The sequence below is a fragment of the Pteronotus mesoamericanus genome, unplaced genomic scaffold, assembly GCF_021234165.1.
Source record: "Pteronotus mesoamericanus isolate MK-2021 breed Mesoamerican mustached bat unplaced genomic scaffold, CSHL_Meso_final contig_53, whole genome shotgun sequence".
Lineage (NCBI taxonomy): Eukaryota > Metazoa > Chordata > Mammalia > Chiroptera > Mormoopidae > Pteronotus > Pteronotus mesoamericanus.
The window spans coordinates 7,958,829-7,985,652 of NW_026555195.1; the positions used below are offsets into that span (position 1 = coordinate 7,958,829).

At 48.1% G+C, this 26,824-nt stretch overlaps 1 protein-coding gene across 2 annotated transcripts; it reads left to right on the top strand.

The window, feature by feature from the left end:
- LOC129075392 (von Willebrand factor A domain-containing protein 5A-like) lies at positions 1 to 26,824 on the top strand. Of its 2 annotated transcripts, none has more exons than XM_054579487.1 (18): positions 1 to 39; positions 2,680 to 2,737; positions 2,856 to 3,058; positions 3,355 to 3,577; positions 3,694 to 3,854; positions 4,110 to 4,224; positions 7,594 to 7,763; positions 8,036 to 8,124; positions 8,322 to 8,466; positions 8,921 to 9,000; positions 15,863 to 15,977; positions 16,718 to 16,882; positions 17,123 to 17,223; positions 17,516 to 17,784; positions 20,488 to 20,610; positions 21,793 to 21,923; positions 25,630 to 25,756; positions 26,281 to 26,824. In XM_054579487.1, the coding sequence occupies exons 2-18, from the start codon at positions 2,695 to 2,697 to the stop codon at positions 26,358 to 26,360; spliced, it is 2,340 nt and encodes a 779-aa protein (XP_054435462.1). In that variant the 5' UTR covers positions 1 to 39; positions 2,680 to 2,694; the 3' UTR covers positions 26,361 to 26,824. The 2 variants fall into 2 exon arrangements, with proteins under 2 accessions (XP_054435462.1, XP_054435463.1); XM_054579488.1 differs by lacking the exon at positions 1 to 39 and adding an exon at positions 945 to 1,054.

Below are 26,824 nucleotides of genomic sequence, written 5' to 3' on the forward strand. Positions count from 1 at the left end.
CAGACTCTCACAAGCTCCGGACCAGGACGGACACGGAAGGTAGGTGCCCAGCGGCAGCGCCGGGGCTGGATCCCGTCTCGTCCCTGACGCCCCGGACCCGCCCCTCCTAACCCCCCTCTCCAGCTGCAGATCTGCGAGGCAGGGTTGTGCCGGCCGGCCCTCGGGGCACAGAATTGAGTCCCTCGTGCGAGCCCGCCCCGCCGGGGGCTTCGGCGGGTGTGGCAGGTTGGGGGAAGCTGGTGGGGGGCTGGAGGTGGGATTTAGGCATCGCCTATAATGCCAAGGCCCCTTTTCCCACTCCTCTTTTCGTTCTGTCTCACTCGTCTTCTCTTTTTGTCCCTCTTTCCTGTGGACAATCGGTGTTTCCTCAGTTTTATTTAATTTTGTTCTGTGGAAATGGAGCTCCACGCCGCCCCCCCCACCCCCATCTAATCGGAGTGCAGCCCCCACACCCTTATGTATAGAAATTCAGGGGAACAGCTCAGACCCCTTCTGTCGATACCTGGATGCTGAAACTCTAGGACGGAAAGGGTGAAAGTTAAGTCACTCCCGGGTCTTACGGAAGCGGCACTCGGCGCCCAGCTGGCCTCCGGCGTCGCATCCCGGGTTCTGCTTCGGTCGGGCCCGCGGGCTGCAGGGTGTGGCCGCTGTGCCTCCGGCGCCCCCGCGGGAGGACCCCGGGGCCGGGCCCCGGAACCGGAGGGTCCCGCCTGGCGCAGGCCTTGGGTTCGCGGATCCGCCCCTGTTCTCCCAGCGGCCTGGGGTTCAAGACTCCGCTGCTGTGGCCGGTCTGCCTACGCGAGGCCACGTTCGTTTCCGAAATGCTACCCTGACCCGGGAGGACTAACTCAGAGCCAGCAGAGGGTGCACTGGGAAGAGTGGGGGAGCCGGCGCAGGAAGGCACGATTCCCCCTTGAGGGATGTGTTCGGTTGGAATCGGAAAGGAAGCCTATTTCTTTGCAGGACACACACCCCTTGCTCAGTCTGTTCACCTGAAGCCACCCGTGGCCAGTGCTGCCCAGAGACAGATCTGGTGGCTCGGCAGTTTCTTCAGGTCCGCACCCCTCTCTCCTTGTCTTCCCCTGCTTGGAGCTCCCCGCTGGGGTTCCTAGGGTTTCTTCCCTCCCCCAGGCACAGCAGGTGTTACCAGGGGACATACCTGGTCAAGTGTGTGCAGGGAAACCCTGTGCCTGAGCCCGCCTTCCTCTCCCCACAGCCAGGGCGGCCCTCCCTGTGTCGATTCCGTAGGAGCCCTGCTGCCCAGTCCATCTTTACCCAGTTCCTCAGAATAGAAACAGACACAACACAAAAAGCCTGATTTACTGGCGCTGACCTGTAGATATGGGGCGTGGTGTACAAGACACACCATTGCTGCCAGATGGGTGAGCGCGGGGCCTTTGCTCCGGGCTGATTGAGTAGGGCCCACATTTTATGGTGGTTGGGGTGTGCACAGAGGGCCTGAGATAGTCCTGCCACAAGCTTAGGAGCCCCTTAGGGGGCTGGGGGGTGCGGGGTGGTTGCTCAGGGAAGGAAAGTTACCTTTCTCAAGAGCCGGCCTGCTTTTCTGGCCTGTGGGCTCCTGAATGATAATTTGGGTCCCCAGTGGGACCCTGGGGCTCCAGGTAAGTGCATTAGATTCACTTCCGCATTCTCTCTGTTCCTGGCAATTACATGTTGGTTCCCTAATGTTTATTTTCAGTAAAAATCCCCCCCTGATGGGTGCTGGAGGTTGCAGCTGAGGTCAGCCTGCGACAGGCAGGGAGAGGCAGCTCCCTGATGACTCAGTTCAGAATGGTTTGGAGGGCGGCTTCCTGTGACTTCAGGGCCAGAGACTAGGACCAGAGCCACCTGTTGATTGTTTGGATTCAAAGGTTATAAAGTCAGTTGTAACCCATGTGCATACATTTTGTGGTGCTATATCACATGAAATGGTTGTCTAAGAGAATAATAAAATTTGGAAGGTATGTGTAGGATGGCCTGACATAAAATAGAGGACATGTTGAATATATGCTATATTAATATCTTGGACAGAAAACAAACAGTGCTTTCAATTATAAACCACAAAGGAAAAGGTATGAGGTAAGTTATCTAAGTTGCATGGGGCCCTTTGGTATCAGGCAACTTCTTAAGCGCAGGTCTCTGAATAGCATGATGCAAAGGAACAGCCAAGTTCTATTCGCAATAGTAAGAAGAACGATATTAATGTGCATTGTCATTGATTAAAATGCTTCCTATAGGCCAGGCCCCATTCTAAAACTTCATACGTATTAGTTCACAGATGCATATATGATGTGCAGGTTATTAGGATTTTCATTTTCGAAAGAATACTGAGGTTCAGAGGGGATTAAGTTAATCACCTACTGAATACACCTACGGACTGGTATCGTCAGTGCACTTCCGAAAGGCGGACCTGGTGTCTGAACCAGCCTTAGGGTGTTTCAGAGATTTCCTGTTTAGCAGGCACTTGGCGACTTTGACAGCTTTCAACCTGGGCCGGGCATTGAAAACGAGCCTTACTAGTGGCACTTTGTCCCCTTCTTTTCAGCTACTTTCTCCTTCCTAGTTCCATCATTAGCCCTCTGAATAGAGTTTTTCGCCCGAGAGAAGCACACAAGGTACTGGTGTTTGAATAGATAACCCCCACCATGGCCCTCTGTTCACGATGTGTCTCTTCCACAGCAACGCTGTGCCACCATGGTGTGCGCCTGTGGTCTAATAACGCGCCAAAATGAGCCAGGTGAGTCTGATTTGTGAGTCGTCCTTGCCATTGTAGCTATGGCACCCAACACGATGCTGGCCCGCAGGAGACGTTGTATTAAATGCTGTTGAACTCTTGAACTCCGGTCTGTCTCCAGTGCCCCTGAAGAGCATCTCTGTGACCGTGTCCATTCGTGAGTTTGTGGCTGGTGTGTCTGCTACCTTAAACTATGAGAACGAGGAGAACGTTCCTTTGGAGGCCTTCTTTGTTTTCCCCATGGACGAAGACTCGGCCGTCTTCGGCTTTGAGGCCCTGGTGGACGGGAAGAAAATAGTGGCGGAATTACAGGAGAGGATGAAGGTACCAGGGATGAGTACATTATCGCTTCCCTTTTTTCCCTGTGTTGCGTACCCTTCAGGATCCGTATCGGACGGGCTTTACGAAAGCGCTGATACCGAGTGCTTTGTCCGGCACTGCCCTCCGACTGACGCTCCCCTAAAACCATCGGAGGGAAGAGTCACTCAGAGGCCCTCGAAGTGCAGCTGTGAACTTGGCCAGACCGGACGTCTCACCCACCAGGCTTCATTTCTGTGCCCCTCATCTCCTCATCAAACACGTCACCTGTGATACCGCCTTTCTCCCCTTGGTCTCCTTAGGCCCACGCCAATTATGCGGAGGCCCTCAGCCAGGGCCACCAAGCCTTCCTCTTGGAGGAGGACAGGGACTCCAGGGACATCTTCTCTTGTAACGTGGGGAACCTGCCCCCTGGGTCGAAGGCGGCGGTCACCCTGAAGTACGTGCAGGAGCTGCCCCTGGACGCAGACGGGGCTCTGCGCTACGTGCTCCCGGCCATCCTGAATCCCCGGTACCAGCTCTCCAGTGAGTGCCCTCCTCCTCAGAGGGTCGCGGGGGTGGCGCCCTGGGAAAGCCCCTGAAGGGCGTAGGGGTGCCAGAAAGGGTGGGAAGGGAAACCACAGTACGGTAACTTCCTGTAGGACGGCCGCAGGAGAGGGGGATTCCTGTAGTCCCTCTGGGGGACCTGCCCTACACGCTCAGCCTGGTCGCCACCGTCAGTTCCCAGCACGGCATCGAGAGGATCCAGTGCAACTGCCCCTTGAGTCCCATGGAGTACCTCGGAGATAAGACTTCTGCTCAGGTGATTAGTAAGAGAAAAGTGTTGTTGCCAGCACCCTGTTCTTGGGTCCTGATCTTCTTCCTCGCTCAGGCTTTCCTCACTGTTCCGCGCTTTCCCCCAGGAACCCAAGGGGATCACCCTGTGTTCCTTGTCCTCCACCGCCCTCTGACTGACCCTCCCCTAATTTTCCTATCTGCATTAATCTCCAGAGCCTCCTCTCCATCCTTGCAGGCATCCATAGTGCTAACGTGGCTTCTTTGCCTGTCCCCATCCCAGGTTTCCTTGGCTGATGGGCACAAATTTGATCGAGATGTGGAACTTCTGATTTACTACAGCGAGGTGCACGCCCCCAGTGTAGCTGTGGAGATGGGGAGCCCCACAGCAAAGCCAGGTGTTTTCTTCCGTCCTTGGTAGTTACCTCCTATGGGGGAACCCTTGTCTTTAAGTTACCCTCAGATTAACCTCACTTTCTTTTTCTTCCTTCTATCCAGTAGTGGGTAAAAAACTGAAATAGCTTACACTGAGGGATGCAAAAATGGTTCAGGTCAATGAATATCATGTCCATGTGACTATGTCGTACAGGCAAATTGAAGTGAGTTAGTAGATAATTGGACAAAGGACATGAAATAGAATGCACAGGGAAACACGGCTAAGTTATGAGCATGTGACAATAATCAATCTCTACAAGTATAAATGAAAATACAATAAAAATAATGATGTAACCTTTTTACTTTTCCAATGATCAAAGATTTCCAAATCTGGTAAAGGCTCGCGCTCTAAAAGATGAGGTGAATTTGGTGCCCTCATAGATTGCTTTAAGCAAAATACTTTGGTATCAAGCTTTTGCGAAGGAATTTGGCCACATGTGTCAAAATAAATGTTCATTTTGGTAATTCCAATTTTAAGAATGTCACCTAAGGAAACAAATTTAAATGTAAGTAAAGGTATTCACTAAATGTCCTCAAAATATCTTAGAGGAGCTAAATTCAGCATGCTAGGATTACTTGATGAGTTATTTCGCAGCAACCAAAATAATGTATTTTCACAGGTTGAAATAATATGGAATAAAAGGCTTCCAGAGTTTGTTAAATAAAAGTAAACAGACAGATTACTAAAAGAATCCAACCTATGGATTAAGAAAAACATTTAAAACCACATGAGATATGCAAGTATTAATTGTGATTAGATTAAGACCCAGCTTATTTTCTTAATTTGTTTTATCTAATAAATAACTTATGTATTGATTTATCAAACCAACAAGTATTGTTACCCAGAATTCTCTTTTTGTGGTAAAATTTATGACATAAATTTTAAGTATATGAAAACTAGTAATTTGGCCTAAATGTGTAAAATTTAAAATTAATAAAATTTATATAACCGGTGTTTTACCATTATAATAATTTTACACATCTAGTTCTGTTGCCTGACACACGTTCACCTTGTGGTGTATTTGTCACCACCATCTGTCTTGAGAGCTTTCTAATCTTATCCTGGGGTCTTACTTTCTAAGTCTCAATTTAGTTTCCTAATAGGCTCAGTGTTCACATTTCTTTAATTTTTCTGGTGGTCTAGATTTTCCTTAGTGTGTATGCACTTTTGATTATAACTGGTAGAGCACATGTCAGTCAGTTGCGCCCTTGGGGCTTCCTGGGCTTCCTCTTCCTGCTTGCAGAGACCCTGAGGCGTAACCGGGGCGGGGGACACTGCCCCTTCTGAAGCGTGGTCCACGTTGGTGGCACGGACGCGTGCTTGGGCAACATCACGGCCAAATACTACGTCTTGGGCTAGGCTCGTATTTCTGTAACTACTGCTGCTCTGAAGACAATTAGCTATAGTTGGTCTTCCATAGGCTGTTCTTCTATGTCCTTGGGACCCTTCGGCCGAGCTAGCCTCAGCCCCGAGCTGAGAGGTTGGAACTCCTTAGCCTGCCCTCACTCGTTGCCCCGTCGTTTCCCGGGCAAGCTGTCCCCGCTAAACCTGTTGGAGGCGGTCCCGGCCTCAGCCGGTGTGCTTCGCTCCCGTCCCATGGAGCTCCCCGCTCTGTCTTCTTCGCACATCAGTTGCCTGGCTTTCCCCTCCTCTAGCGAGCTCCCCTTGTGTGCCCCTGAAAGGCTCCCAGAACAGTGACCCAGGTTTTCGTCAGGATTATTTGAATCCGCCAGAGAGAGTTTTAAAATGTTGCATCTTACAAGGTAAGGATTGAGGTCTCAGTGCCTGTCCCTCCAAGAAGGTCTGTCGGCCGCTTTGCAGATTGCGCCTTTGGTCCCCAGTGAGCAGCTGTGTAGACCAGGGGACGTCGGGGGCAGCCTTGAGGAGCCTCGTGAGTCCCCTGCAGCTGGGCCACTCAAGGCTTGCTTTCCAGATCGTGTGTGTGTGGCCAAGACGGCTTGCTGCTCCCACCTCTACTCAGAAGTGCAGAGTAGCTGGCAGCGCCTCAGCCATTTAGCGCTTTGCCAATGGGGACGTTCGTCTCCGTGATGAAAATGCAAAGTAGACTTCTTAAACTTAGAATGTACTCACCATACTAAGAACATGATTTTTTTTAAAAAAATTATGTTTACAATCTAAAACCAATAATTGTATCAAAAACTTTAATTTTATGAAATTATAAGCTTACTCTGAATCGAGCCCTAGATTGAGTTCCTTAAGTGAATTATGCCACTTAATTCTAAATGTACACTTGACGTAGGTAATTACTACCTTGACGAAGCAAGGATACTCAGCTACCTTATATCCAGAGACCTGGGTTATGTAAAAGTCATTCTTGAACCGATGTGCTGTCAAATATTTGCTGAGCCTCGCCCTTGTAGTCGGAAGCAGTTGGGCTAATGCAGTACTTTGTGTGTAAGCGAGTGGACTCGGTCAGCCCTGTAGTCACGGTGAGTCCCGGGCCCCTGAGAAGCTAAGCCTGCCGTCCGGGGAAGGCTGCGGCACAGACAGGATGCTGGCGTTCGATTCTTGTCTGCTCCCGTTCTCTGAACTGCGAGGCTAGAGTTTATGTAAATCAGCCATCCCCGTTACACCTGTGTCTTAAAACTAGCATTTCCATTCCTCAGTTTTCACGTGCTCCTCAAAATAAAATCGTAACCATGGCTTTGACAACGTGGTGACACGGGCCCGCTCCCACGGTCTCCTCCATCCTCTGCTCGGGTGATACTATCATGGTTCCAGCACACATCCCGGTGCTTCTCTCGTTCTGGAGGGTATCGGGAAGTGCGCCGTACCCCAAGCAGACGGGCTGTCCTTGGTGTGTGCGACACTCATTTTGCGGTCAGCTCTCATGCATTGTCAACCAAAGAATTGTCCACATGGCCCTCATTTCTTTAAAGCTGTAACTGGAGAGCTAAACAAGAACCCATGTGATAAATTTCCTGTTGATTTGATTTGAGGAGAATGTGTCTCTGCAAATCAGTGAGGTTGATTCTTCTGGCAAATGCTGGAACATTTTAACTTAATGTATTTCACTAATTTGCGTAGCTGCTGGGAAACTTGCACCCAATTATAGTATTTTAATGTTTTCTTGTTCCCGGTAACCTCTAACCTCTTCATTCTCTTTAACATCTGTGCTGCTTCTACCACTTACATGTTTCTAACTCACCTCAGAACCTTTGCTGGAAGTTAGAGTACAAAGGTGAAAGCGTGGTTTATATTCGGGTTTTCTCAGCTTGCTCTGTAAGTCACTACAATCGATTCTTGGTGTCGTTAGTGTGTATGTTTGAGTTCCTTTTCTTCTTACAGTGTCCTTTTCCTTCCCGAGTAGGTTGTCTGATGGGAGATCCATCTGCGATGGTGAGTTTCTACCCAGATATCCCAGAAGCTCAGCCGCCGATGATGTGTGGAGAATTTGTCTTCCTCATGGACCGCTCAGGAAGTATGCAGTGTCCCATGAATAACCAGGACAAGTCTCAGCAGCGCATACAGGCAGCCAAGGTGAAGCTAGTTCTTTCTCTTTCCGGTCATGTGGCCACGTGCTTACGTGCGCCAGTGAGGATGAGACTCAAGGGCTCAGCTAGAGTCCATGTGGAACTTTGGGCCTGTTTCCAGCTGAACTACAGCTAAGGAGACACTGTGAGGCTGGCGTTGGAACACAGGGCCTGGAGGAGGGATGGGGGTGCACGGCCACACCCTCAGGGTTGGGTTGGCATCTGTGCGTCTGAGAGGACCCTCTCTCACGGGCTCCTCCTCCTACTCTCTTCCTTCAGGAAACACTGATTGTGCTGCTAAAGAGTTTGCCTCTAGGCTGTTATTTCAACATTTATGGATTTGGATCTACCTTTGAGGCATTCTTTCCGTAAGTTTCTAGGAAACTCATAGAGTTCAAAAAGGTACTCTAAAGAAAGGGCTCGATTGTTAAAGGGGTTACAGCAGAGTGGACTTTGGCACTGGGGTTTTCAGGTGAGGTTGTTTACCGTGGGGCTCAACTGGACGGAGGAACCGAGTGCTGGACAGTGTGGAGTAGCTTCGTCCCTGAGCGCGCGCTCTTTTCAGGAATAGTGTGCAGTACACGCAGCAGACCATGGCGGAGGCGCTGGAGAGAGTCATGCTCCTGAAGGCTGACCTAGGCGGCACGGAAATCTTGGCGCCACTCAAGAGCATTTACAGCGGCCCTTCCATCCCGGGCCATCCTCTGCAGGTACGAGTCGGAGCGGAGCCGACAGAGGGCGCCAGAGAGAGTGCATTTCTGTTCAAGGACGCTTAGCCCCGAGATTCTCTGTAGGGTTGTCTAACTGTGGCATGCCATTCAGAGTTGTCTGCTGTGTAGTAAGGAGGGGAAGACGAGGGGCATTTAGTGGGATTCCTCTTCCTCAGCAGCGTGCTGCGACGTGTGGGCGATGGACATTCCTCGGTGGCTGCCAGAGCAGCTGTAGGTGAACCTAGCAGTGGAGGGGGCGGGGGGTGATCGAAATGCCCAGGGGCTCAGTACAAACCACATGACACAGTGCAAGTGACAGTGTCCCATTAGAGATTTCACACCTGTCTGAAGAGGCATCAGTGTCTGTGGCGTGGAATAGTTGGGTTTTTGGGGGCAAATTTTGGTATTTTAAAAACAAAGTCCACAGAGATTGATGAATGGCTCTTGTGTTCAGCTTTTTGTTTTCACAGATGGAGAGGTTAACGACACATTTAGTGTCATTAAAGAGGTTAAAAGCAATCGTCTGAAGCACAGGTATGTAGATAAAGTGATTTCTGACTGACCCAAGTAGTGCCACATGTAATCTAGGGCCTCATGAGAGCAGCGTTCCCATTCCTTTTAGAGGACGGAATGCTTCAAGAATTTTAGTGTTGCCAGCTGACAGAATGTTTTCTACATCACCGTTTCCTCTCTACTAAATAATAAAAACAGTTTTCTAAATAACATCAATAACACAGTGCTGTCTTTGTCCCATATTCTATCTAAACTGCAGTGTAAAAAGCATTGAATAGTAAGACTCTTAAGAATAGAAACATTTTTATCAAAGTAGACAGAAGGCCTCACCAATGGGAAGTGTGCAGCTGAGTGAACTACCAGCGTGACCACGCGTGTCGTCATCACGCAGGTCAGGAGCCGGCCTGCCACTGGTGCCTCTCCTTCTCTGTTCTTTTCGGTCGTGTCCCCAGTTTACTGCCTTTTTTACCTCTCCAGAGAAATAGCTTTCCTGAGTGATATCACCATGGATTATTTGTACTTGTTTTTGAATAAGAATAAATATTATACACTATGTTTTTATTCTGTGTATTTAGGTTCTTTCCCTCAGCAGTGTGTTGAGGTTCCCGTATATTTTGCATGAAAATACAGTTAATTTTTGTCGTTTTGTAGTATTCCACAGGATGGTTATACCATAATATGTTTATCGATTCTATGGCTGATGGACATCAGTTTCACTGTTAAAAATAATGCTTTTGTAAATATCTTTGTATTCTTGTACATGTAGTTTTTGCGCGCACACGTGTATGCACATATATAAGCATGTATACATATTATTTTCACATATGTTCACACATTTTTTTGAGTTGGCATAGTTGTGGAATTTATTGTGAATGCCAGTTTTCCAAGTTATGTTAATTTCATTCATGCCAGCATTGTATGAGGGTTACAATCACCCCATTTTCTACATAAAATTTGGCATAGTTTGTTTCTTTAGATTTTAGCGAATTTTGTGGGTTTGTAGTAGAATCTCCGTATGACTGTAATTTGGATTTTTCTGATGACTAATGAAGTTGAGCACCCTTTTATTTTTTTATTGACCACTTGGATGTCCTCTTTTGTGATGTCCATTAAAGTTTTTTTTATATTTTCCTCTTTGCTTTTAGTTCTTTCTGTGGTCTAAATATAAGCACTTTGTTCATGTCACTTGACATGAGTTTTTCTATTCTATAGCTTTCCTTTTCCCTGTCAAAGTATTATCTTTTGATTAATAGTTTTTCTTGGATTTAATATAGTTTAATTTTTTCGTCTTTTTCTTTGCACTTTATGTTTTTTGTGTGCCCTGTTAAAAAGTCTTTATGTACCGAAGATCAAGAAGCTATTTTCCTTTGTTATTTTCTAGAAGTTTTGTTATTTTTTGCTTTACAGTTAGGGCTACAGTTCAGCCGAGATTTATGTTTGTGCCGTGTGTGGAGTGGGGTCAGGCTGTCTTTCCTTTTTTCCACGTGCACATGAAATTGATACTGTGCCGTTTATTGGAAAGCGTTCCCTTCCTTACTGATAGGCAATGCTGCTGTTGTCACAGACCAGCACGGAAGCCTGTGGGTTGTTTCTGGAGCCCCTGTTCCATTTCCGTGATTTATGTGTTAGACGTGTGCTAGAGCCACACCTCGTAAATTAATGTCACGTTCTGAAAAATAAGTAATTTCCATTAAAGTCCTCAACCTCGGTCTTTTTCAAGATTGTCTTAGCTACTCTTGACATTTTGTGTACGTATTTTAGAATTAGCTGGTCAATTTTTACCACAAAAGAAAGTCTTGGGATATTGATTAGAATTGCATTGCCTTTTTGTATCAGTTTTGGGAGAACTTAGTATTAATTCTATTGAGTGTTCCAATTTATTTAAATGGTCTATCTTTCCATTTATTTAGGTCTTCTTGACTCTTCTAAATGTGTGTTTCCAATATTTTCTTTCAAAAACTAAACTTACACAGAAATTGTAAAAATAGAACAATAGACACTCATACCTTTCACTCAAGTCTGCAGTTAGCAACATTAGCACATTTTCTTCACCTGTTATTGTTTTGTTCTGTTTTTTCTTTTTTTGCCACAGGTATCATAATCCTTCACATGCAAATAATTATGCACTGATTGAAAACATTTCAATAAATAACCGGAATAAAACTACTCAATTCATGATATTTAATGTTGAGATAATACCATTTTATTAATACAGGCCATATGGGCCCATTTATCTAGTAATGCTCTTTATAGATTTCTGTTTGTTTACATTTTGTTCCAGGAGCAAATCTCGGCACGTGTTTTATTTTATTGTTAGGCCTCCTTAGTCTTCTCTGGGATAATGTCTCAGCTTTTCATTATCTTTCATGACATTGACATTTTGAGAATTCTGGCTAGTGTTTGTTGTAGAATTTGAATTCATGTTCAGCTGCTTAAAATCATGTTTAAACTAATATGAAATATTTTGGAAGAAATATTCCAAACGTAACTGGGTCTGGTGACCAGTTTGACCACTCAGTTGAAGACGGTATCTGACAGGTCACTCTGCCATTTTGCAAACATCCTGCTCTCAGCAGTTTTTGCATTCACTGATGATTATTGCCCAAGTGTTATTCCTGTCAGTGGATATGAAATGGTGACGTTTAATCTGTCAACTTTTCCATATTTATTGTCATCGTACTATAAAGAAGGACTTTGTCCTCCTCCTCCTCTCCCTTTACTTGTATCAACATACACTTTGAGTTTTCACCAGTTTTCAGTGTTTTCAGATTCATTAGTCTCATTATGCATTTAGATCCTCAAAATTTCCAGATTTGGCCAGTGGGAGCTCCTTTTAACTTGCTCCTATGTGGTTTCACATGTCTCTTTGGTTTATGAATATTTCCTTTTTTTCTTAAAAGAATGATTCAGGCTCACCTGTACATTCCCATTCCCGTAGGCAGTCATTTCTAGAATGACCCCTGTTCCTTTTAGTGCAAACAATAAATAGAAGTCAGTGTTGGAATGTTAGGTGTCACTCTTTGCCACTAGCCTGTTATTTAATGTAGGCATTTTCAGCAGACAGAACTAGCAAAAGGTTAAGAAAAACATATTTTTTACTGATACTCCTATTTCCAAAGTATCAATATAACATCTTTATTTCTCCTATTTTACATTTGTGTCTTCTTTTCTCCATGATGAGAAACTTGATTCCCCCAAAATATACTTATTTCCTTGATCTAACAATACACAAAATGTCTCCGTAATATTTTATAATTCTCTGTATAGAGGTCTTCATGAACTTTTCCTTAGATTTTTTTCCTAGGTGTTTGATGCTAATTTAAAAAATTGAAATATATATGTGTATATATTATCCTTACCTGAGGACATGCTTACTGATTTTAGAGTGAGGAAGGGAGGGAGAGAGAGAGGGAGAGAAGCATTGACGTAAAAGAGAAACATCGATCAGTTGCCTCTCGCATGCACCCCAACCGGGATGGAACCCACCACGTAGGCAGGGATCCTCACCAAAAATTGAACCCGCAACTTTGGTTTACAGGATGACGCTGCAACCAACTGAGCCACACTGGCCAGGGCTAAATCGTATTTTTAAAAGCATTTTATATACTGGATGATTATTTCTACATAGAAATTATTTATGATGGTTTTTTAAATTTATGTTGACCTTGCCTAAGGGAGGTATTAATTCTAATAGTATATTTGTAGATTCTTTTAGATTTTCTGCGGATAATTATGTTTGCAAATGATGTCAGTTTTTCCTTCCTAATCCTTGTATTTTAAATTTTCTTCCCTCCTGTATTGCCCTGGAAAGAAGCTCTAATAGCAACCTGAGTAAGAGTGGTCATAGCTCACAGCCTTGCCTTATGTTGCATTTCAGGAGGAGCATGATTAACGTTGCTTTAATAGTGTGCGTGTTTGTTCTAGGTCCTTCTGTAGATGTCCTGTGTCAGGTTAAGGAAATTTCCTTCTATTTGTGTTATGAGAATTCGTTTTCTCTTTCCTGACATTTAAAACGATAATTAATGGTTGCTGAAGTACATCAAAAGTGTTTTATGTATCTGGTGAGATGAGTGCATGATTTTATCCTTTATTCTTTAGCATGTGAATTACAATGACTATTGGTATCTGTTAGACCAACCTTGCATTCCTGAAATAAACCCAAGTTAGTTGTGATCTATTAACATTTTTCATATATTTTAACTCAGTTGGCTCATAATCACTCAGGATTTTCAAATCTGTTTTCATGAGAAATACTGACTTTCTTTGTCATTCCTGTTGTGTTTTACTGTCAGTGTTACAGTGGCTTCCCGCAGTGGACTGAGAATAATCGCCTGTTTTTTGATTGTCTGAGAGGTTTTCTTTCGTGTTTCCTAGATGTTGCCGGGAGAATTTTTCTGTGGAAAGGTTTTCAAATCTCTTTTTTTGAAATAAAACTGTTTTTATTTTTATCAATGTTGTTGATTCTTATGGGTGTTGGTATACTTTATGTAAATTTTCAAATCTCTTTGCACGAAATTGCCTCTGATGTTGCCAGACGCTGTGACTGACGGAAACATTGGCAGACACAGAGGTGGTATTTCCTTTTCATTTGTCAAGTTGGTTGTGTGCGTCTTCTCTGTTTGTTTTTCTTGCCCTCGTGTTTGTCAATTTTAATAATCTTTTTAAAAAACCAGCGTTTTTGAGTGTATGGATCCCCTCTGTTCTATGATTGGTTCTGTATTAATGTTTGCTTCTATCTTTGTTATTCTCTTTCCTTTGACTTTTGTGGGTATACTGGGTGTTCTTTTCCTAAGATCTGGAGATGGATGCTCAGGTGGTTGAATTTCAAACTTTTTTTCTAATATATGTATTTAGAATGAGAAATTTAAACATATATGTAGCTGAATCCTAAATTTGGATATGTCATTTTCTGTTTGTGGTCACTTGAGAACATTTTCCAACTATCATTATGATTTCTTTTAAAACCTATGTTATTTAGAAGTATAGTATATAATTTCCTAATCATTTGTTTTTTTAAATTTTATTGTTAGCAGTCAGATATGGTATATATAAAATTCTGGAAATATTTTGGGCCTCTAGATGCTGCTGTCTGTCCACTAGGAAGATTCGCTCTTTGCTTCTGGCAGGTTGCTAGACAAGAAGCAGGTAATCCTGCTTCTTAGTCCAGTTAGAGTCTAAGGAGTATCAGTCATTCAATGGCTGGTTTCTTTTAGAGTCACCTCTCTAGAGTATAGTTCTCCGGGCTTCTGTTAAAACACCTGAGTGTCTCCCAGGGCACTCTCTCTTTGGGAAGCCTCAAACTGAAGCTGCTTCGCTTTCTAACCCCTTCGTTATCAGTGTGGACTGGGCACCTGCTTCAAGGTGTGAAGGGATAGCAGATACCAGGCTCATCGCTCTTCGCTTCCCGCCTCTCCCTCTTCTCAGCCCACAGTCTTGGCAGCCGTCTGAGGTTTTCAAGGAGATGATTAAAAGTATTGTTTAGCTTCCTGGTTTTCCACTGTCTTGGAACAACTTGGTGTGGCATGGCTGTGAGCAGAACTCTCCCGGGCTGTTCTACTTTTAGTCGGAAGCCATATATTTAGGTTCCAGGTCTCCTGCTTGTCAGCTGTTTGGACAGATCAGTTGAGCTCTGTAAGCCTCAGGTGCCTCCCTTGAGAATGGAGGTAAAACTGTACTCATCAGTTGACCATGAGGGTTAGAAAGGAGCGCGCCCAGGGAGAGCGTCAGGAGCCCGGCTTGACCCAAAGGGCGCGCTCCGCAGAGCTGTGCCGTTAATGCAGTTACTGCTCTTAGCATCGTCTCATGGAGCAGTTAGGCTGTAGACATCTCGTGAGCCATCAAGAAATATTGTTATTGTTGATAAAACTAAAGCCAGTTTTCATTTTATACATAACAACACTTAAACATCCACTTTATAAGCCTTAATAAAGAACCCAGCCTTCAGGTCAAAAGCTTGTTGGAAATTTAAAGATAATGAGATCAAGACGCTGGCGGGCTGTGATCTGTAGGGAAAATTGTCGCAGTTAAGTGTCAGTAATTAGCGGTCTGGCTTGGCCTTCCAGGTTCAGAGCATTAGTCCTGGTGCCGGTGTCCCTAGACACGGGGGTGACGATTCGCACGACCCAGGTTCAAAAGGGGCCGATACATGTGCCAGAAGAGCGCGGTATTTGTTTGCAGGAGAACTACCCTCGTCCTGCCGTCTAGAATTGCTGGGATTACTGGTACTGCCCGCACCTTCTCTGTGTACAGACAGGTGTATTTGGGGCGCCACACTGAGATTAACGAGCTACTTGGTGCCCGTGGCGAGGGCAGGGAGGGGCTGTCCAGTGAGAGGAGCGGCAGGCGCTGTTCCCGTCCTGCGAGGAGCCTCCCGCCGCCCCGGGCGGATGTGGTCCCAGATCAGTGTCAGTCCTGCGCTGAGGGGGAGCATCTCTGACTTCCTAACTCTCCCGCTTTCTTGGGACTGGTTATTAAAAGAATTGATGAGGATATAATCCTATCGCATGGTTTTCTGTGCTGCTAGAATCGGTATAATAGGTAAGGGTTTGCAGAGGGCCAAGGAGTCAAGCAGATCAGCACTCCAATGCCTTCTGTGCCAGCGGGTCTGTGGTCTCGGACAGAGTTCTAAAATCCTTTGGGCCTCAGGTGAGCTGCAAAATGAAACAGTAGCCTGCCTCTTCGGAGTCCCGGGGTGATGAAACTGCATCATTAATTTAAGGCATGTGGCCTTCTGCAAGGTAGAGTATGCTCAATGAGCGGTAGCTCTTACGCTTTTGGTCAAGGAAGTAGACTATTCCTGTCTGTATTTTTGACCGCTATGTATGATTTCATGATTTTGCCCTCGAGTGTCCGTCTGTGACATCCACCTGTTTTACACGTGCAGGTGTTTCTCCTTTGGTATTGGAGAAGGAGCCTCGACCAGCCTAATAAAAGGCATCGCCCGGGCAGCGGCGGGCACGGCGGAATTCATCACGGGCAAGGAGCGGATGCAGCCGAAGGTGCGGCCGTGGGCGGGGCCCCAGAGCGGGCGCGGCAGGGCCACCCGCCGGGAGAGCGGAGGCAGCGCAGCGCCTCTGGGGTGCGCGGCCTCTGTCCCCAAGCCTTGGGCTGTGTGCCTGCTGGGCTCCTTTTGGCTTCGTGTTGAAGGGCCCACTGTAGTTTCTGGGGGAATGGCATTTAGTCCCAGGCCTTGGCAGCCCAGAAACAAAATGGTTGACGAGGTCAGGGCTGTGTGTTTAAGACAAGAAACAGAAACTAAGAATTTGACTGTCACGACTGGCGTTCCAGGTGTGCACCGTAGGATCTGGGTGGGTCCTGTGCTCTATCCTCCATGCAAATGATGTGCGGAAAATAAGGGCAATTGTAGTATGCCTGGCAGGGGGAAGAGGTGGGTAATCGATAGTCTGTTTGATTCCTATGCACAGGGGAGGGCACCTTCCCCCGCTGGTGGTACTTCTAAGTTCTGCTTTCCCAGCTGGTGCTGTTTCTTATGTAATGCCTAGTTCTCTAGGGTCTCTTTCCCCAGACATTGCCTTCCTTCACATTTATTCAATTCCTCTGCTTTACCTTCCTCATGTGTAAAGCAAAAGTAATAACGCCCATCTCCTGATGCAGTTTAAGGAATAGGTATAACATATATCATGCTGCATAGCACCTGTGCGTAATGAACATTCCGTCAGTTGGAGTATTTGTTGCCATTATTAGTATTGGTTATTATTCTGTTCTCTTTCTCCCTCAGGTTCTTAGGGCCCTGAAACGTTGTCTACAGCCTGTAGCAGAGGACGTTTCTCTGAGCTGGGAGTTGCCGCCTGGTCTGTCTGCTAAAATGCTTTCCTCAGAACAGACTGTCATCTTCAGGGGTCAGAGGTCGATCGCCTATGCCCAGTTGACTGGGAGGATGCCGGTGAGAGTCCATTCTTGTTTGTTTCTCCATTGAGAGTAGCTGCTGCCCTGCACTCTGCTCTGGGCACTCGCCGGACAGACTCGGGCTGCCCCCTCCTCCGGCAGGTCGAGCCTCCGGTTTCCTGCGCGGCCTGGTCTCCGGTCAGAAGTGTCAGCGTGTGGGGTTGGGGAGCTGCCCCAGCTCTGACGTTTCCCGAGGTGCATCTCCCTTCCGTCATTTCTACTCTTCTGTAATTTCTAGGCAGCAGAGGCAACAGGAGAAGTTTGCCTCAAGTACACCCTCCAGGGCAAGAGCTTTGAGAATAAAGTGACATTCTCCCTACAACCCAAGTCTGATGCCAAGTGAGAATTCAGTTTTCCTTCTGCATTTTCTTTTTCCACTTCCTACCTCCATTGCTCCCTCCCTTCCTTCTTTCCCTCCTTCCTGCCCCTCCCTCTCCTCTCTCCTCCCCTCCCCTTCCCTCTTGTCTTTCCTATTTTGGTCTCGATTATTTCCCTAAAGTAACGTTTCCTTTTTAAGCCCCTCGGTTTCCTCTCTCCCCACGTGGTTTCCTCCGGCCGACCCTGCCCGGCGAGGCTCCTGGGAGCCGGCGCGCAGGCTTTCCCCTGCGTCACAGGGGTGGTTCTCTTTCAGCCTCACCGTCCACCGCCTGGCCGCCAAGTCCTTCCTCCAGACCAAGGACATGGGCTACGGGGAGACTCCAGCAAATGATAAGAAAGACGTGCTGGCAGTGAGCCTCGAGTGCGGAGTGATCAGCTCCCAGACAGCTTTCATTGCCATCAACAAGGATCTCAACAAGCCGGTTCAGGGACCCGTGGTCCAGCGTGACGTTCCAAGGCCAATGCTGTTTGGTTCTCCTGCGATGTGTTGCTCTCCTGCAATGGTGCCCTTCTCTGGAGCTCGTGAGTTTTTTTCTATTTCAACTCACATAAAACAAGGGGCCCTGGATGTCTGGATACATGAATTAAAGTAAATGCCTGTGACTGGTCCTCTTGTCCCCCTTGTCTCTGCACATCTAGGATTTCGGACTGGTATCAAACTTTTCTGTCCTAGAAACCTAGAAAATATCCCTTTAGCAAGAAAATTTAGAGCAATCCAAGGGGATAAACATGAGGAAAAGTAAACAAAAGCATACATAAACACTGAGTATTTATCCTGTCTAAGTGGTCAGTTGTGCCGATAGATGACTCAGGACCACACAGACGGCCGAGGGGCAGCCTGGCCACGTCGGGACAGGCCGGTGACATGGGCCTGCCTCCGCCGCCCGCCGTCTCGGTGAGAGCTCCCGACAAAGGCTGGCGCGGCTGTTCAGAGGGCAGGCACAGGGCGAGGTGAGAGCGGACGGGAGTGGAACGCGGAAGGGTATCTAGGGATGGACGCGCCGAACCACGGGAGAAAGGAATAAAGTAGCAAGAAAAGAAGTGGGTGCAGAGGAGTGAAAGTAAAACTGAAAAGGCTGGGGAGGAGGGATCGAGACACAAAAGAGGGAGGAAGAACTCACAGACACAGACAACAGTGTGGGGATTGTCGCGGGGGGTGGGGTGGGCGGAGGTGGCAGAGGTCATAGGAGACATACATGGTAATGGGGAAATAAAATTTAAAAAAAAAGGGCATATTGTGTTAATATGAAAGGAATGCTTGCAACTCAAACCAAGGACAGTTCCGTGGGCATAGAGGAAGAAAGCATCTACATTCCAATGTTAAAGAGCAAATGAGAGGTGGGAAATGAGACGCGGCCTGTGCCTGAGCTTTTTATAATTGTTGCAAAGGGGAAGGAGCAGAGAGCGGTATCTCTGAGAGAACCGTCAGGGCTGCTGTGCTGTGGTGTGTGTGTGAGTCTCTGTGTGATTGCAGGACAGAGGGACCTGAGGGCGGGGTGCTGCTGACGGGGCAGTGCCCCTGCAGAGGGTCAGCGTGGGCAGGGCAGCCGGGGGAGGGGGCGCGAGCGAGGAAGCGGGGCAGGATGCGACCCCGGACAGCAGGGGAGGCTTAGCCTTTCACAGGACAGGACAGGCGCTGGGACATTCTTCCCTTACTGCCAGCGTGTGGAAGGAAAGGGGTGGAAGTAGACTTCAGTTCAGAGGCGGTGAGGCAAGCTTTGGACTTTCTGTCTGATCATTTTCTGTTGTTTTAGTGAGAGACAGCAAGATTCGCGAATGGGCGTGAGAGCAGAGGTGCAGAGCAAGCGTTTGAGCTGAGGGTTGGAAAAGGCCCTGCGGCCATGTGCAGAGCGCACTGCTCAGGGAGACATGGAGCATTGGTCAAGGAATGTGGACGGTCCAGTTTCATTGTGATATGTTGACTTTGAAATGTTTCATTTCGATATGTTTTCGTAGCGGCACAAACTACGAAAGGGAATCGGTTCATGTGACTGAGTTCAGCAGTGCGGAACAGCTTCGGTCTAAGAAAGATCGAAGAGAGGAGAGCGTTGGCTTAATTCTGAGGTTGGGTTTTGTCAACAGAGGTGGTGAAAAGGAAGCGAGGGACGCGGAACTGCAGATGGCAGTAAAGGAGTTGTGGAGTGTTGAACCTGAGATTTCGGCTGAATGGAAAAGAGACTAAAGATGCCAGGAAGGTTTTCTGTAGGAAAAAACAAAGGAGACAAAGACTTAAAGGTCCAGATGAAGTGGAAGTCCAGGTACAAGGAGAATCTGAGTTAGAAAGCTGGGAAAATTGGGTATTGTATTTTAAAAGTAGATTTCTTTTAATTAATTTTTTTTCAGTGGGAGCAATTCTGCGTGGTAGCCAGAGCCTGGCTGGGGAGGGAGCGGCTGGGGTAGAACGGAGCGGAAGCCCTTGGACTTGAGCCTGACAAGCAGCTTTGAATCCGGGCGTCAGATGGGTCACCTCCGTGGGCCCTTCTCCTCTCGGGGCGATGGCAGGCTTTGGCCTGAAGGGAAAGTCTTTGATCTGGTTTTCAGATACCTCCGTGAACGGTGGACAGGGACAGAGAGGGCGGAGGTGGACAGCAGTGAGGGCCTGAGGAAGGTAGCCCGGTGAGGATGAAGGGGAGCGATGTGGGTGTGGCAGTGGGGACAGAAGAGGTCGCCAGCCGCACCGACCCCACCTCGCAAACCTGGGTGCCTGGAGCAGCCGCCATGCGAGGAGCAGAGAGGGAGCGAAGATTGTTAGAAGGAGAGCGGAGATTGAAGTGACGTCGTTGGGGGAAGCCTGCTGTACTGACACTAAAGATGCACAAGAGGCCGCTGTGGTGTGTCAGAGTGGGCGGGTGTGTGCGGGATCTGGGCTCGTGGGAGAGGAAAAAGTGCCCAGGGAAGAAGGTGACTGAGGCCGACAGGGATGGGCCACCCCGCGCGTGTCTCCAATTCCCAGGGCCCTTCGCCCCCAGAGGGCAGCACGGGGAGGGGCGGGGCAGGTGTCAGTGTCTGTGCTGGACTTTCTCTGCTCTTACAACGGCCCCGACCTCCCGCTGTCCACCGGCGCCTCCGCCCTCAGGAGCCCTTTTTCCTGCGTGAGCGCCTCGTACCGGAAGAACGGTTACGACCCCCATAGGCCCACGACTAACACAAGCCGGGACCCCCTAGGTGCGCATCTTTCTAGGGACTTTTCTCACCAGTGCTTGTCTGTCACACATATATGTCTAGGCCTGTGTCGATCTCCTGGTGCTGCAGTAAGGAAGAAAGGCATGCTTCTCGTAGCGGCCGACGCCGAGCCGCCAAGGGCTGATTCTTACTCCGAGAGCACCAGCGTGGGAAGCCACTGCACAGGTGAGGTGGGCCTCGGGTCTCCCTGCTGATCCATGGGGACTGCAGCACTCATCTTTGTTGCTCTGCTACCTTGTGGCTCCCTCTCCCCGGGAGGTAAGCTCTTTGAAAGATGTCAAGGAGAGGGTAAAATGTCCCCGTGTGTGCCAGGGTCTGCCCAGCTTCAGTGGTCTGCGACGAAGGTCACGGACCCCTCCCCCGGAGCCCCTCGAGCTGAGCCTGCCTTAGACTCACCTCCTCTGCCATCGCAGCTCGCACCTCGCCTGCAGGTGCGCCCCCCTTGGGCCCCAGCTATATCATCACCCTTTAAGAAGCTGGGTTTGGAGACAGACCTCTGATGCTGCCCAATGCCTTTCTCTCACCAGAAAACGTTCCTCGGTCCTTCCCTTTCCTTGTGTTCCGAGCAGCTGGGCTTTTGTGACTTAGTTGGCAACTGCTGTGGACAGGGAGCCATGTGTGGGCCCTCCAGGCACTTTCCCTTTTTTCTCATGGGTCAGGCTTCATTGGCTCCAGTGCAGAGAGAAGGCTGAGACTCCTGCCGATTAACTGACTGTTAGATTGTGCATGTTCGCCAAGCTGTGATTCAGACTCGGACTTTTGAAACTCAGAGCCGTAGATTTGTTTCCCATTGGAGCAGATCTGTTTTTCTGGCGGACTACCTTTTAAGTTGCTCTATGTATATCATCCCATGTGATAAACAGCGAGATGTGAGATACTTTCTATGAATATTCTGTGATCTTTAAGCAAGTTCCATACCACTAGCCTCAGACACTAGACTGCTCTTAGGGGTGAACTGCTAACGGCTTCCTTTGTATCTGCTTTTTTTGATAATTAAACTTGAAGCTGTACTTGCTTAGACTTTTCTTCATATCCCTAATGTGTAAAGGGTCATTTAGCAGGACTGGAGAAGACTTTAAGCAGCACCTCCGTGTGGGTCCTGGGGTTCCCCCTACCTCTCTCTTGTTCCTGAGTTTCCAAGTGCAGCGCAGCCCTGGGGCGACCCTGCCCTGTCAGAGAGAGGACGCGTGTCCCCCAGGGATGGACCAAGTGGGACCTTGGTGGGATCTGCTGAGCTCTGCACCCTTTCTGCAGCCTGTCTCTGTATTCAGACCTCTCTCGCTCAAGTATGCCGAGGGCCAGAAGCTTCTCAACTCCTCATCCTCTTTTTTTTCTTTCTCCCCAAAGACTCTGAAGATAATAAACTTGTGCAGCTGATTTCCCTCCAAAGGGCAGATGGTTCCTGGGATCTGAATGAAGGTCTGGCCAAGGTCCTCGGGATGAGTGTGGAGGATGCGGCGGCCGCACTCCCTGGCGAGGTGAGAGTCAGAGAGGAGGAGTGTGTATGCGTTTGCGTGGCTGGAGTCCATAAGGAGAAGTGCGGGGAATCGTGCGTCGCCTGAGGAAGGAGAGTGTAGGGGGACACGGACTAAGTAAGTTTCCAGTGAGTAGAGGTCGAAGGTTTTTTTCCGGGTAGGTTAGAACAGAAAGTACAAGGGACTAACTTACTGCCTGGCTCGCGGGAGTGATGGATGACAAAGGGGAAGCAAAGATGCTCTCCTGCTTTACCTGATCCCCTGCCAAGCATCTTCGTTATGATCACAGCCGTTCACTGAGCGACCACTCTGTGCCCAGCGCTGCGCTAAGCACTTACCATTCCCAATCTTAGTTATTCATCACAATGAAGTAAAATAAATCCTGTTCATGTTGCTGTTTGTCGATGAAGACACTGAAGCCCGGAGGAGTATAATAATGTGTCTGAGTTGTCTCACCAGTTAGTGGCAGAGTTGGATTCAATGCTAGGACTGTCTTCAGAACCCCCATTATTGCTCCTCTTCTTCCTAAAGGAAGTGGTCCAGAAATTAGCAAAATTTTACGGAAGCTTGGGAGGGCGAAGTATTAGTGGGGGTGGCCAAAATATTTCAAGTGTGTTCAGGTCTGCTGATGAAAACAAATTACGTTCCAGAATTTCAAGGTAACTTACTAAATGTTCTAACTGAGACATTGTTAAATATAAGACAAATGCCAAAATCCTGAAAAGGAGAAATGTCATTTTGAATTTACAAAATGTGGAAGGCGATTAGAAAACTTCAGATATCCAATACTACAACACCAATGCAGCATCTACTGGTCAGATGTGGCTATTAAGTTGTTAGAATATGGCACATGCAAATGAGGAATACATTTTTAATTGGATTGAGATGTGGTATACTTGTGAAATACATGATCATTTTAGAGACTTAACGTGAGAAAGAATGTAAGATATTTCACAATTATTTTTATATTTATTATATGTTAAAATGATATTGTAAGCCCTGTCTGGGTAGCTCAGTTGGGTAGAGCGCCGTCCCTGTATGCCGCGGAAGCAGGTCTGATTCCTGGTCAGGGCACATACAAGAATGAAACAAAAATGCACGAATAACGGAAACAGCAGGTTGATGTCTCCCTCTTTCCCTCCCTCTCCTCTCTGGAAAAAAATTCAATCAATCCAAATATTTTAAGTATATTGTTAACTCAAATAATATTAATAAAGGAATTGTGCCTTCCTTTATACTTTTACATATGGCTACCAGCATACTTCAAATTATATGTGCATCTAGCACTCTATTTCTATTAAAAATACTCTTCTAAAAGAGATAATTAAAAAGAGTCATTTTAAACCATTATACATTGGTTAATAAGATTAATGTATAAAACGTTAATTGAAGATATTGAGCATCATGAAGTTCTAACTTGGTTTCACTGAGAACAAAACATGGTAGACTAACGTTTCCTTTGGGCCGGCGACTCGGCCAAGAAATCAGAGGAATCGGGAGCCCTGGCCCCGACCGGTGGCACTCTGTTTTGGGCATCGTCCCACATAGTGGAAGGTTGCAGGTTCGATTCCCTGGGAGGACACATGCCTGTGTTGGGGCTTTGATCTCCAGTCGGGGTGCATTTGAGAGGCAACCAAAGGATGTTTCTCTCTCACATCAGTGTTTTTCTTGCTCTTCTTTCTCCCTCCCTTCCCCCATCTCTAAAAATAAATAAGGAAAATCTTTAAAACCCTAAAAGAGCCCTGGTGTATCTGAATTTCAGTAAGGAATGTGAATTTTTCTTTTTTAGAAAAATTTTAACTGATTATATTTATCTTTTATTATTTTTTACTTTCTTACATTTATTTACTATGTTATTATTAAAAGATAATATGCGTATCTTCATGAATTGGTACCCTTCTTTCTGCAAATTACATTTCTTTTTTTATATTATATTTTATTTCTTGTTTATTCTGACAGTTGTCCCAGTTGTTCCCCCCTTTGGGCCCCCGCCCCCGCCCCCGCGCCCGCCCCCACAGCCAATCCCCTCACTGTCGCCCATGTCCCTGGGTCATTCCTACCTGTTCTTTGAGTCCTCCCTCCCCCCTTTCCTCTGGCAGCTGTCAGTCTGTTCCATGTTTCCATGTCTCTGGTTCTCTTTTGGTCATTAGTTTATTTTGTTCATTAGAATCCTCATATCACGGAGATCGTATGTTATTTGTCTTTCCCCGACAGGCTTATTTCGCTTGGCATAATCCATACTGTCGCAAAGGGTAGGAAGTCCTTAACGATGAGTATATGGACTGATTACAAACTAGTTCAACAGCCATCGTACTGAATAATGAATTTGTTTAACTTGAAACCGATGTTTAGAGCCACCGGGCTCTGAATTCCCTGGAGGTGCAGATATTCGATGGACATGTCGGTGCAGATGTCCGACAATCCTTTCCTATTTGTGTGTGACAAAACGGGGAGGTAGAGTGTTAGACAGGAAAGTCAGGGTCCCAAGAGACGCGAACCATGGCTTGAATGAAAAGGAAATGAGCAGGAACCAACATACTGGTTTTCATTCTACATTCTCAATCCTACAGGTAGAGAATAGCTACCAAGTGACTTAGGAGCCGTTGCACGTGAAACTAGACGTTTTTCATGACCACGAACATGGTTGTTGAGGGCAAAGGATGTCAGAAAAGGTCTGTGTGTTACAGAGTGTGGGGCTGGGGCCACAGAAAGTTACAAGTGCATGTCCCTCCTGATGCACCCTTGAAAGAGGTAGATTGTAGACACCGCTGTGCTTGTTTCCAGACCAGGAGAGCCAGCACGGGGACTCCTACTGCTTTGATACAGATCCTCACAGGGAGAAGGAAAGGGACTGAGGATCTGGATATGGAACAAGGCTACTCAGAGGACAGGAAAGCTGCTTCCAAATTGTAAAGGTCACGATAAAAGGGGACCTGTTGTCTCTAAACACTGGAATTGCGGGTCGTGGCTGAAAACTCACAGGAGCCTGTTTTCTGTTTTTACGCATGAGGCTTTCTGTTGAGCTACATGAGCACGATGACTTAAACCAGAATATTTGCTGTCCGGCCCCACTTCGTTCACGTGCTAAAAGGCTGACTTGGGCAAATCGTTTTCCTTTTGTAAGCATCAGTTTTCTCTCCTAAAAATGTGGCTGTTGATAATCTCTCTCTCTCTCTTTCCTTTTTTTTTTTTGTGTGAGGGTTCAAATACCAAAACACCATCAAGATGCTTTAGAAGATAAAAGGCAACTGTACTCCTGTGTTTCTTTCTGTAGTTTGTTAAATTTTACTGCTCACCTAAGACATAGTCATTGATTTTAGAGAGGAGGGAGGAGAGACACGTCCATCAGCTGCCTCCCGTACGCACCCTGTCTGGGGATGGAACCTGCAGCCTTCTGGTGTACGGGATGATGCTCCAGCCAACCGAGCCACCCAGCCAGGGCCGCATGCGTTTCTTTCATCACAGAGGGCTAATTCCTGTTTGGGGTGTTGGGGACTTTCAAGCGCTGTCCAGGGGGTCACACTGGCTTTCAAATTTAAGGCCTTTGCACCCTCGGACGCTGTGGGTCCTCCCCTCGGCTTCCGGGCGGAACTGCCTTGCGACTCATAGTGAGACATAGGGAGGACAGGCAATGTCACTGAGCCGCATGGCGGGGGGCGGGGGAAGTGAGGAGGAGTGGAGGCTTCAGGGGAGCCTCTGCCCGTTGCAGGGTGCGGATCCCTCAGCCTGGGCCACAGTCCTGGCCGTGCTCTGGCTGCATGACAACCACAAGGACCTGAGATGTGAGTGGGAACTTCTGGAGAGGAAAGCTGTGGCCTGGATTCACACCCATGCAGGTAGGAGCTCAACCCTCAGACCCCGCCTCCTTCCCCCCAAGGCCGCTGGGCGCCTCCGCAGACAGGCCACGTCCGGGCCTGCGAGAGGGCGGCCAGGAGAGCGGCGCCGCCGTCCCCTCCCGGGCCATCCTGGGCCTGGCCTGTCCCGGTCGCCCCGCCGCTCGCTCCGGGGCGGCTGAGGGTGCGGTGCGACGCTGGGCCGGGGGGGGGGCGGGACATGACGCGGCAGAGGGCCCTGGACGCGGAGTGTGCGCTGCGCAAAGGACGTGCAGTGGCGTTGGCTCACCGGGCCAGCGCTGTCCTGAGTGTGAGCCTGTCCCCCTGGAGGTGAGTGTCTCGCCGCTGCCCGCTGACTCGGGGCCGGAGGCGAGTGAAGGGAATCTGGGCGGCCTGAAGCCCGCGGCCGGCCGAGAGCTCAGGGCAGGACTCCGGGCGATGCTGGGAGGCGCAGGGGAGCCTGGGAGAGGCACGCGTGCTCTCGTCGTTGGTCCGGAACCCGCATTTTTGTTTTCTCTCCGTCATAGGCTCCGCCGTGCAGGTGCTTGTTGAAGCCGCCATTGCTCTTCTGAAATCGTCCGTGGACCCGGCTGTCTTTGCCCCCTGAGCTCGCTGTCCGGAAGCTCAAGGGCCCCTTTTATGCTGCTGTCCTGGCCTTTCCCCCTTTTTCCTGCGCATGTGTCTGTTCCTTGCCATTAAAGTAAAGGGTGCCCAGCCCTCCTTGCCTGTGTGTCCCAGGTTCTGTACGATGTGATTCTCCTTTGCCCGGCACGTGCCCTCTGAGTGACAGATGGAAAACAGGTGACAGGGACTCCAGACTAAAGGTCGCAGCACTGCTACTAGGAAATGCCTGACCTGGAGAATTGTCCGCTTCATTCCTGTGTGTGCACTTTTGATTTCATGTCCTTTGGCGACCGGACTGGTGAGCGATACAGGTTTCGCTTCTTAGGCAGGATGAAGAGCTGGAGGGAGGCGGGGAGACAACACTGGGATTCCTGCCCTTGGGGAGACTGAGAGAGCCCCAGGGGTCCGCTGTGAGAGTGGGCGCCATTGGCCGCCTTCCGGATGACG

Bases quoted from the DNA above. Each gene is read 5' to 3' on its own strand.
- LOC129075392 (XM_054579487.1), top strand. From the start codon at position 2,695: ATGGTGTGCGCCTGTGGTCTAATAACGCGCCAAAATGAGCCAG. The intron at 2,738-2,855 runs GTGAGTCTGATT...GTCTGTCTCCAG, and splicing joins AACGCGCCAAAATGAGCCAG to TGCCCCTGAAGAGCATCTCT. The intron at 8,467-8,920 runs GTACGAGTCGGA...TCTTGTGTTCAG, and splicing joins TCCCGGGCCATCCTCTGCAG to CTTTTTGTTTTCACAGATGG.